We start from the raw sequence: 12,453 nt of genomic DNA, 5'->3' as shown, positions 1-12,453 counted from the left end.
AGCTTAAAAATCAATTTTATGAGAAACTTCTCTGAAGAAATAAGACTGGCCAATAGACACATGAAGAAATGCTCAACATCCCTAGCCATAAAAGAAATGCAAATCAAAACAACATTGAGATACCACCTCACCTCAGTTAGAATGGCTATAATCAAGAACTCTAATAACAACAGATGCTGGAGGGGATGTGGACAGAAGGGAACCTTACTGCATTGTTGGTGGGAGTGTAAACTTGTTCAACCACTTTGGAAAGTAGTATGGAGGTTCCTCAAGAGTCCACATAGAGCTTCCCTATGACCCAGCAATCCCACTTTTGGGCATTTACCCAAATGTTCACAAACAAGACCACACTAAAGCTACCAGCACAACTATATTTATTGCAGCACTATTTACTATAGCTAAGATATGGAACCAACCCCGATGCCCCTCAGTAGATGAATGAATGTAGCATATATACACAGGGAATTCTATGCCTCCATCAGAAAGAATGACATTGCCCCATTTGTTAGGCAATGGAAAGACTTGGAAAAACTTGTATTAAGTGAAGTAAGCCAGGCCCAAAGAAACATAGGTCCCATGGTTTCCCTTATTTGCAATAACTAATATATGTCTGAGACAAGCAGAAATGGTCAGATAAGTTGATGTTAGGCGAAATGAACCCCACGATAAGGACACAAATGTTTTTTTCTTTCTTGCTATTGTTTCTAACATATTTATAAGATGATTTTTGTTGCTTTGTATGTCCCTCCTCCACAGTATAACCCCTGCTTTCACTGTATTTGATGTTGGTATAATTTGTGGAGGGAAGGGAAAAAACAAATTGTTTAAATAGGGATACAGGTGGACACATTGTAGCAATGAGATGTTCAAGATGTTATGTTGAAAAATGAACTTTACAACTTTGATGGGGGGGGGGGGAGAAGGAGAAGGGGGAAGAGATAGGAAGGGGAAACAAAGGAGGAGGCAACAATGCTTAATAAGAAATGCACTCATTGCCTTGTCCATGTAATTGCAACCCCTCTGTACAGTATTTTCACAATAAAATAATCAGTTTTATAAATTTAGTATAATAAATTTTCCTAATCATTTAAACATTAAATCTAAATTTAACTAGTTATGTTCTCCCTAATATATCTACTAAAATCATGAATTCAGTGCATCATAAATGTTATTAAACATTTAGCTTAGAAACAAAAAAGTCTATAATCTCAGTTACTCAGGAGGCTGAGACAAAAATCACTAATTCAAACCCAGACTGTTCACATAGCAAAACCTGCGCTCCCCCCACCAAAAAATAAACTAAGTAGAATAAGGATCTGAAAGTCTGTTTTACACCTGAATAAATGTAATTTTCACAAAAGTATCATCATTCTATCCTTTGTAAATCTTCCTTATTGTATCTTTCTGGTGTTGCAAAAATGGCTCTTCTAAGTAATAGGAACAGAACTATTAGTTCAGATCATCATCAACAGCAGTGGAAAGCACACGGAATAAGGCATGGATTGCTTACCAGGAGTATTTTACCAGAGCTAGGAATTTACAAGGCAAGTCTCTTCAGGTTGGCATCTGCTTGCTTTACTGTCACTGGAAGAAAACTTCAGGCATGTTAAATAGAATTTAATCTCACAATCCAGAGCATCAATGTCCCTATTCAACTTCCATCCTTTTCCAGATTTTTTTAATCAAATGTTTTCCTTCTTATTTCCCAATTTTGGTAGATAGAATTACACACACACACACACACACACACACACACACACACACACACACACACACACACACACATTAGAATCAGAGCTTCCTCTGTTTTACTTCTTTCTCATCCTTTTGGATTTTGTGGTCATCCATTAACTACTTTGACCTCTTCTTCAAAAGTAAAGTATACATTGTTCATCTTTGTATTTTTTAATGTGTATCACAGATGCCTAGTGCCTAATAAATGAATGCATCCATGAATAAAGGTAATAAGCATAAGTTTGGAGTGGCAAAATCCAAATATCTTCCACTTGGTTCATCGGGTAGATCCATTTGTACTTTCTACTGATTCCCCAGCTTGCCCCTTCATCTGGAAAAAGCATATAACAAAGCACATATCACAGATGTACCACCTTTCCCCTCAAAACCTACTTGACAGTAGATCTTAAGACACTTTCCTGTGAAGTCTCAACTATTCAGAACTCTTTCCTACACTGAAACTCCTTTGTAGAAAGGTACTACATTGGAGTTGGCATGGAAAACACAAGTAATTGCCATTGCAAGCTTGCTACTCAAGAGCATACATTTGGATCCATAAAAGCATGGTGCAGATTCTGCCTCTGCCATTTACTGCTTTTATTATTTGGCCTTTGTCAGACTTAATTACCTCATCTGTAAAAAATGTACGTGTAATATTCACAGCAGAAGGTGGAGGTAAGTGCTCAGTAAATAGTTGTTATTTCTATGCTGCTGTCTAAAGCACCTGACTGGTAGTGTAGTTATATTCACACTGCTTTATTTCTTTGATATACTGATTCTTACTTAAAGGTAGTAAAAAAAAGAAAAAAATGCCCTCTCTGGAAAAAAACAAATATCATGTCATTTGTAGGGAAATAGATGGACCTAAAGAAACTCATATTGAATGAGGTAAGCCAGGCTCAGAGAGACAAAGGCTACATATTTTCTCTCATAGGTAGAAGTTAGACCAAAAATATAAATGTATTTGAACACACATACGCGTCCATATACATATATACAGGATCAAACTGACAAAGGGAGGATGTACACAGGAGTGAGAGTCCATGGTGAACCCCCTATGAACAATTATCAGGTAGTTCAGAAACATGAATGTCAGAAAGCTGAAACTTGTCTTGACTGACAGACGTAGGAACTAAAATTTGGAGGAACAGGTAGATGGAAAGAGGAGAGCTGGATGAATACAGCCATCATACTCAATGCACGTGTGTATGCATAGCCATTTAATCCATCTATATAAATATATATCTGAGAACTGAATTAGGAAACGAGGTGATGGGTAGGGTAGTATGATAGATGCTGGGGGGAGAATGAGGGAAGGGATGACTCTGATCAAGACTCACTGTACACACAAATTAACATATTAGCATACTAAATTAACATAATTAACATAGTAAACTAACAACTTCTTTGAAGAAAACAAAGCCATTGTTTTAAGAATTTTCCTCTTTGGAAAAAGGGACAAGTGAATCTACGTGGGCACAGTGTTCTCTTTGTCCACATACGTATTTGTAAAGCTACACTAAGAAATCAATAGTTAACAAGATCCTTAGAATTTGGTGTTTCAACTAAAATATTTTAAGTAGAAGCATGACAGTATTAAGTACGTATGTGATTGGCTCATATAATAAGAATCACTTCAATTGACAAGCTTCTTATTTCAAAGCCTCAAGATACTTCCTGTAATCAAAATCCATTTTCAAATCCACAGTGAGATTTTATCTAATATTCCACTCAGTCTTCTCGTGTTCTTAATTTGGGGTCAGTTTCTTTGACCTGTCTCACATCAGCTGTCATTTTTGCGAGTGAAATGTCACTGCACATTATAGTTTTTATTGGGACAGCTCTCATCTTTGGTTTCAATTCAATTTAGTTCAAATCAAATTCTTATGTCTCAGGACAATTGAATTCACTTTAAAAATCCTCTCATTTCAGAGAGGATAGTCATCACCACTTCCTGTCGATGCTGCTAACGTTCCTGGTACCTTCCAAAGCTACAGTGCTGCCTGGGAAGCTACTGAGTCTGATAAGTGGTGTACTAGGACACTATGTTGTGCTCTGCACATTGAAATGGGCCTGTGTTATAACTGGAGCCAGCAAGGCCAATGTGCTTATACCACCATTGCTTTTGTTGGCATTTATACCATAGACTATTGACCCATCCACCACCACATCCATCTGGGTCGATGCTGCTATGAACTACAGAAAAATCTTTTCTCACACCTTGTTCTATGAAAATCTCGGATGAGAAATAACCAATTGGGTGATATAAGTTAGAAAGATGTTGTAGTATGTTTGCTTTGTTTTGTTTGATTGTGTTTTTCAGTCTTTTTCATCCCCAAAGATAAGACAGACAGAGATTAGTTAAACCAACTATTCCATACTCAAAATTGCCCTTCTTCTGAGACAACTGAACTAGGTTCTTCAGATTTGTCTTGACTGTATGACTTTCCCTGGAATACATTCGTTTCTAAGAAGCTTCCTTTGTAAGACCACTGGTAGAGATGATCGGCCACACCATTAGTTCTATCAAAACTCCCTTCTTCTCTCATCTTGTGGCTTCAGTCCCTGTCTAAACATTCTGGAGCCTCAATGGCATTTTCCAGAGGAATAAAACAGGATCAAGTACCCACATGGGTGTAGGCCTAGAAAACTCTCCCAGATAAAGAGCTTCACTTGAAAGGGACAAACCAGCAGGCCACTGTATAGCATGCCCAGGAGTTGTGCTTGATTGCTTGATTCTGGTAATTGTACACTCAAAGAAATCCATCAAATGAGCAAATCCAGATAGAAAGGTCAGATGGGAGCTGTGCTATGACTTACCCACTGCCAACACGATCTCCACTAGTGGTACTGTTGGCTATGAAGACTGGTAAACACTTGGTTGAGGTCATAGCCTAGCCTCCTGAGGAGACTCCAGACCATAACAAACCAGGTACAGAAATGGCCCCTAAGGCTGGGCACTTGGACAGAGCCATACCCAAAGCAGTTAGAATCATTTAAAGGCAAAGTGAGACAAAAGTCATAACAAAATAATGACATTGCACATAGAACTGGGAGTGTGGGTAAAATCATTACCCATACAGACTACGAACCAGGGTAATCCAGAGAAACTAAGAAACTAGAAATCATTCATTGGGTACAACACTGACTACAGGCTGCTCTCATGGTCTAGGGTTCCTTAAAGGTAGCTTATTTAGCTAGGGTTAGAATGTGTAGCCAAGAAGTGAATGACAAGGCATATAAAACAGTTTTAAAGGCATCAGATGTGTAGCATAGGCCTACAGCATACATTTGATGCAGTTGCTCAAGCTTGGACTTTGAAATTAGAAGTCTTGGATTTAATCTCCGCTCTGACAGTAATAATGAGATTTAGTGCAAATCAATCTCTCTACAGCTCTATATGTTACAAATAAAGAAGCTCATGGGGTTCTTTTAAGAATTTGTAGAAAGCCCACGGACTGGGAGAAGATCTTTACTAGCCATACAACGGACAAGGGTCTCATATCTAAAATATACTTGGAACTCAAAAAATTAAACCACCCAACAACAAATCCTCAAAGAAACAACTGCCCAATAAGTAAGTGGGCGAAAGACTTAAAGAGAAGCTTCTCTGAAGAAGAAAGAAGGACGGCCAATAGACACATGAAGAAATGTTCAACATCCCTAGCCATAAAAGAAATGCAAATCAAAACAACATTGAGATATCACCTCACTCCAGTTAGAACAGCAAAAATCAAGAACTCTAACAACAACAGATGCTGGAGGGGATGTGGACAGAAAGGAACCTTACTTCATTGTTGGTGGGAATGTAAACTTGTTCAACCACTTTGGAAAGCAGTATGGAGGTTCCTCAAAAGACTCCACATAGAGCTCCCCAATGACCCAGCAATCCCACTTTTGGGCATTTACCCAAATGATCACAAACAAGGCCACACTAAAGCTACCAGCACAACTATGTTTATTGCAGCATTATTTACCATAGCTAAGACATGGAACCAACCCAGATGCCCCTCAGTAGATGAATGGATCAAGAAGATGTGGTATATATACACAATGGAATTCTATGCCTCCATCAGAAAGAATGACATTTCCCCATTTGTTAGGAAATGGAAAGGCTTGGAAAAAATTATATTAAGTGAAGTAAGCCAGGCCCAAAGAAACATAGGTCCCATGGTTTCCCTTATTTGCAATATCTAGTATAGGTATGAGTCAAGCGGAAAAAGTCAGATAATGTGATGTTAGGAAAACGAAACCTCAAATATGTATTTTAATGTTTTTGTTTCTTTCATGCATGTGTTTCTAACGCATTTATAAGATTATTTCTTTGTTGCTTTGTATGTCCCTCCCCCACAGTGTAACCCCCGCTTTCACTATATTTGATGTCAGTATAACATGTGGAGGAGATGGGGACAAACAAGTCGTTTAAGGATTCAGGCGGACCTGTTGCAACAATGAGAAGTACAAAATGTCATGTCAAAACCAGCTTTACAATGTCGGTGGGGGTGGGGGGGTATGATTGGGTGGGAGGGAGGGGGGAGGCTGGGAAGGGAGGTGAAGGGTAAACAAAGGAGGAGGCTGCAATGCTTGGTAAGAAATGTATGCATTATCCTGCCCATGTAATTGTAACCCCTCTGTACAGTATGTTCTCAAATAAAATAAAATAAAATTTAAAAAAAAAAAAAAAAAAAGAATTTGTAAAGTGCATATCCTAGTGCCCGGAACATAATGGTTACACATGAGAGAATGAGGCACATGGCCCATTTGGCTAATAGCAGCACAGACCACGTTCATCGATGGGGCAGAGTATGTTGGTAGCTCGCCTTCCCTGATAGGGAAGGACTCAAGTGCTAACAAATGGGGTCTGTAAAGCTAGGTTCCTGTTTGAGCAGGAAAATATGGGGCCAGAGCCTAATGTGGCAGTTGGACTCAAAACTAGAGCCCTTCACAGAGCACTCTAGAGACTATCTGATCTGGGAAATAGAATTTGATTAACAATGGGATTACAAATATACGTTTATCCTTCTCTGAAAAATTCAGAAATGAATATCTCTTTTCTCAGATGTGTGAATACTCATACATATACACATTCTTCAAGACCAAGGATCGTGGTCAGATGTGACTTTTCTTCAACAGTGTATGCTCTGGCATTGATCACTTTTATTATAGCTTCATGTGGGAGCTCAATCTCTGCAAAGTAGTCCCTATATTTCAATTGGAAAATGTGTGTTGCTCTCTTGTAGTTTATGTATAATTTTCTTTTTTTTAAATTGTGAAAATACTGTACAGAGGGGTTATAATTACATGAGCAAGATAATGAGTACATTTCTTATCAAGCATTGTAGCCTCCTCCTTTGTTTCCCCTTCCCATCCCATCTTCCCCCCCACCCCTCCCCACCCAACCTTCCTCCCCCACCTCCCTACCCAACCTTCCTCCCCTGCCTACCAAAGTTGTAAAGTTCGTTTTCAACATAACAACTTGTACATCTCATTGTTGCAATGGGTCCACCTGTATCCCTATTTAAACGATTTGTTTTTCCCCTTCCCCTCCACAAATTATACCAACATCAAATACAGTAAAAGCAGGGGTTATGCTGTGGGGGAGGGACATACAAAGCAACAAAGAAATAATCTTATAAATGTGTTAGAAACAATCATATGAAAGAAAAAAACATTTGAATACATATCTTAGGGTTCATTTCCCTAACATCAACTTATCTGACCTTTTCTGCTTGACTCAGACATATACTAGTTATTGCAATGGGACCTATGTTTCTTTGGGCCTGGCTTACTTCACTTAATAAAATTTTTTCCAAGTCTTTCCATTTCCTAACAAATGGGGCAGTCATTCTTTCTGATGGAGGCATAGAATTCCATTGTATGTGTGTATATATACCACATTTTCTTTACCCAAATGATCAAAAACAAGACCACACTAAAGCTATCAGCAAGACTACGTTTATTGCAGCCTTATTTACCATTGCTAAGATATGGAACCAACCCAGATGTCCCTCAGTAGATGAATGGATCAAGAAAATATATAATTTTCTTGTTATCACCATATCCATGAAAGTGATTGTGACTTTCTGTGAATATAGCATTAACCTTTAATCTGTACTGGGAAGTGCCTTGAGTTGAATTTCAGTTGAATGCTGGGCTGAGTGTGCAACACAACAGAGCCTGCTAGTCCAAGCCAGAGACTCCATTAGGCAAGTCCACTCTTCACAGCTGAGGAACAAGATATAGATATTGCACTATTGCACCACTTGCACCCCCACTTTCCAGCCCAATCATGCTTGCTAACACACCATTTCTAATATTACAGCCCACTAATCCATGATACCATGCCCTTCTTGCCTTTGTGATTTTGCATGAGATCTCTACTCTGCCAAAATGGCCTTTCCTCCTTCTCTACTCATGGGTTGCTCTTTGTCCTAAAGGGCACAGTTCAAGATTTACTCTTCAAAATCCTCCCAGAAGACCTCCTTAGTTCCTTTGAGGGCTCCTATAGCAGATATAATATCCATCTATCTATCTATATTTTTTTTAATTCCCTCTTCCCACCTGAGACATCTTTGAAGTCAAGGTAAGTATCTTACTCATGGTCTTCAAATTCTCATCATTCATCAGATTACAGTGTCCAGTACTTGTCTAGTATCCACTGAAAATGTATAATTGAGCACCGTGTCATTCTTTTTTGCTTCTCTTTACAGAAACGATGACTACGGATAAGAGGACTGCTTGTGCCAAGGACATAGTAGGACAACCATCTAACAAAGATAACTTTACCCATCTAAGCAACACCTGGACAACACCAGTGACCAAATACTCAGCTGTAACCACAGCAGTAACTGGCCCTCCTTCTAAATCGGGTTTGGTAAACCCTAATGGTCTAGCTACCTACTTCAGGTGGCCCAAGGTGATATACTGTAGTAGAAGATCATCTCTCATTGTCCAGAACCCAGATTGGTGTATGGAAGGAAGCAAGTTAACATTGAGAGAGTCCCCAGAGTATCAGGACTCTGGGTGATTAATGTGAGGCCCTTGGTAATGGAGACATAACACCTGCCTTGGCAGTGGTTACTCTGATATGAAGTTTCTTGTATAAATGCCCTGGAAGGACAGAATATTTTAAAATATATCCAGGTGCTAAATAGGCAGCAAATTTCAGTTCAAACTCCACTAGCATTGAGCTAATGACTGTCCTCAGAGGATAATTTCATCCTAAGAAATTATTTAACTTTACAGAGAATTGCCTCTCCACCTCTCTGCCCCCATCCCCCACCTAGAGAATACTAGGGCATGCTGGCCATTCCTCTGGAGAAAATCTAGTGCAAGGAGGGTTAGTTCACAACCAACTCACTGCCCCCTCCCATGCACACGGCAGAGTACCAGTTCACCGTGATCTTCTTTCCCACTAAAACCAGAGTCTTTGTCCTGAGATTCTAGAATATTATTATCTGGATAGCCAGCAGCCACTTCCTTTCAGCTGCTGGTGTTATTAGAATAAACTTCAATGTCATCCTTAGAGAGGTATATCTCTCAGTGGCATATGCATCCTGCAGTACCTTTTCCCCTCTTACACCCAGGGAACTATCTAGGAAACAGGTGTAGGATTGTGTGAGATGACACACTGAGAGATGAACACAGTGGTCTCCAAAGAGCAGAAGGCAAGCTTTGGGGCCAACTTGGCCTTCACGCCTTCTGGGGGTATTCCCATATACAACAGACCAGAGTTTAGATTTGGGCAGCCACAGAAAATGGTTCTCCTTTCCCTTCAGACCATTTCACTTTCATAGCATTGGGGAATGGAAATATCTGGAAGAGTGAAGGTCAAGGGCTCTCTCCCCTAGCAGCTCCTTCATCACTCAACTTCCTTCTTGCCAATCTACTGCCAGCTATATGCCTCATCCTTATTGCTTCTGCTCCAAAGAAATGAAACCAAAGGCCTCCGAACGCCCCGAGGGACCGAAGGCCTGCACCCAGTGTCCCTCGGTCTCTCATTAGAAGTGCAAGGCACTTCCCCCCTGCCCCATGCATCTGCCCCACTATTCCAAAATAACATTTCCCTTTCCTTCCATCTCTGCAGCAGAATTCAGTGTTGGGAAAAAAAAATCATTATCTTTATTTCTACATGGGACTCACTGGGTGGAAGTCAGATCATTGTGTGTTGTAAGAAAGGTCTCCTGCTACTGCTGCCTAGTTCAACCCCTACCATGATGTCAGACCTTAAAAGGGTGGAGGCCTTGGTTTGTGTGAGGCACTAATAGTTCACTCAAGCATTCCTGCGTTCCCCAGCTTACCCGATCCATCTCTCATCAATCATGCCAATCTCAGTTCTGCCTCTCTATCTGATGACATGAGAAAAATTCAAACTTTATTTGTCCCAGGCCCTCCCCCACCTATTCCTTCCCATTCAAACTTTCTCTACCACATCAGTGTTTAGAACCAAAGCAGGAAGGGTGAGTGCCAGCAGAATAGTGAGAGGAAATATTATCACTAGAAACAGGCAGATGAGCCCAGAAGAATGGTCCCAAAGAAGCCGGTCTGGCTCTAATAGATATTAGGCAGCCATTTCATTAAGCTTTGACATGTCCTTGGCTCTGAGAGCCTGGGTTGGAGACCCTGGGGCAGATGTGCCTATTGTTCCCACCTCAGGATCCTCCTGCCCAGAGCTAGCAGCCCTGGGATGGGTATGAGTATGCTACTGGCTCCTTGGTATGAAACAAAGGTAACTGTAGGAGTTATTAGGCAAACAGTACTGCCCAAGTGGCAGGCAGGTGGCTCTGTGTCTGGAAAGCTTTGCCTAGCCAGTGTAGCTGTGGTGAGGGGCTGCTTATACATTTGAATTCCTTCAGCCCATTTGCAACTCTGTCTCTGTCTCTTCCATTCTGTTTGGTTGCCCTTTAGTTTCCTAGTAAATGTTCCTTTTGAAAAATTCAAACTTTGTCTTGTCGAACTTGGGGTACAAAGAAGTGTTTTCTACTATGAAGGCGTTTTCAAATTTTCTAGCAATCATGGAATCCAATCATGACTCTATGAATCATGGCTATCAATAACCCTAATTTCATATGAAGAAAAGAAAGTCATGCTCACACATTAAAGACCAAATATAGAAATGGAAAATGGCTTGCTATTGTCATGTTACCTAGTGTCATGTTACCCAGTGTTCCAAATAGCTATTGCTACATAAGCACTAGTATTTGTTTCTTTTCTTATTTGTTTGCTAGAGTGTTACTATGTAGCCCACGCTAGCCTTGATCTCAAGATCTTCCTGCCTCGGCCTCCTGAGCACAACTGAATGGCCAGCTGTAGTGCTTTACATAGAAATTTGTCTCCCCTGATTATATGTTAACTGGGCTTAGGTGATTGCTCTCTGGTGGTCTCATGGTTACTGTCAGATAGCAATGGGGGCTGGTACCATCTGAATGACTGACAGGGCTGGATGTCATGTCTGGTTCTGTACTTGGGGTTACTGGAACAGTTGAAGAATGGTTGCACCTCTCTCACCACATGGTAAGTTTGGGCTTCCTTACAACATAGAAATCATGAGATAATCTGATTACAAAGCAGCTGGCTTCTCCAAGAAGTAGCATTGGACACAAGGCCCATAATCTTATAACTAACTTTTTAAGTAACACAGGGCCATGTCTACCACATACTGGGTTCAAAGCAGGTCATAGGGTTAGCCCCAATGAAAGGGGAGGAAATTATACAAGAATGAATACTAGAAAGCATGGCTCATCAGAACCATCTTTGGAGATACTGGGGATGAGAGGAGAGGTGAGGAGGTTACTGAGTGGAAGGAACTATCCCTTTAAAAGCACATGTAATAATATAGATGGAGAATGGGGGCTTTACAAGAGGGGGAAGGGCTATCAAGATACAGCTATGCTGAAGAAAAGCAACTTGTGGGACTGGGAAGGTGGCTCAGTGGTAGAGCGCCTGCCTTGCATGCCTGAGGCCCTGGGTTCGATTCCTCAGCACCACATAAGCAGAAAAAGCTGAAAGTGGCACTGTGGCTCAAGTGATAGAGCGCTAACCTTGAGCTGAAGAGCTGAGGGACAGCGCCCAGGCCCAGAGTTCAGGCCCCACGACCAGACCCCCCCCCCCAAAAAAAAATGTCTGAAAACTGTAGGTGGATCTTGAGAATTCTGCAGGTCAGTTACCTCACTGATCGCCATCTAGGGCTATCGAGAGTGCCTAGTGTTGTCACGCCCAGCCTCCAGTACCTCTGGTATCATTACTTACATTGAAGCCAGAGAAGATGGCTTACTTGTTGACCCCTTCAGGTCTCCCTTTCTCAGATTCCTGAGTTGGTGGCTGATATGGACTATAAATAGAGACTGAGGGGCCCAGTGAGATCCTACTAAGTCGCAGATCTTCTGTCTGAAAGGATCTCCACACTCTTTCTCCCCCTGTCTTCTCTCAGTGCCCAACAGGAGTGACATCCATCAATAGTCTTTAGCAATCACTGTATTACTTTCCTAGCTGTTGACCCTGTGACTCCTGCCACTGGAGTGTTTTGTTGGGGCTCTTCTAAGCCACAGGCAAGTCACTGGAAGTTCAGGGAATTCCAGAGTATCTTCACAGATTCTTTCGAGAGAAGAGGCATGTGTGAATGTCTCTTGGCAGGACAGAATATATTACTCAGCATCCTATTCAATTGCATTCCAGAACAAAACTTCTGTATGGAAGAAGTGAAATAAAACTGGAAAGAAT

At 40.9% G+C, this 12,453-nt stretch overlaps 1 protein-coding gene across 1 annotated transcript in view; it reads left to right on the top strand.

Moving 5' to 3' along the window:
• Positions 1-9,010, top strand: part of Syt9 (synaptotagmin 9) — a 170,746-nt gene extending 161,736 nt beyond the window's left edge. The window contains exon 7 of the mRNA XM_042691531.1: positions 8,445-9,010. Within this exon, the coding sequence (XP_042547465.1) occupies positions 8,445-8,453 (9 nt within the window). The 3' untranslated portion in view covers positions 8,454-9,010. The remainder of the gene's footprint in view (positions 1-8,444) is intronic.
• The last annotated feature ends 3,443 nt before the right edge of the window (positions 9,011-12,453 follow it).

The sequence above is a fragment of the Dipodomys spectabilis genome, unplaced genomic scaffold (genome assembly GCF_019054845.1).
Source record: "Dipodomys spectabilis isolate Male_0828 unplaced genomic scaffold, ASM1905484v1 ptg000145l, whole genome shotgun sequence".
Taxonomy (NCBI): Eukaryota; Metazoa; Chordata; class Mammalia; order Rodentia; family Heteromyidae; genus Dipodomys; species Dipodomys spectabilis.
Note: the sequence above shows the minus strand (reverse complement) of the source record. Positions and strands in the feature narration are given on the sequence as shown.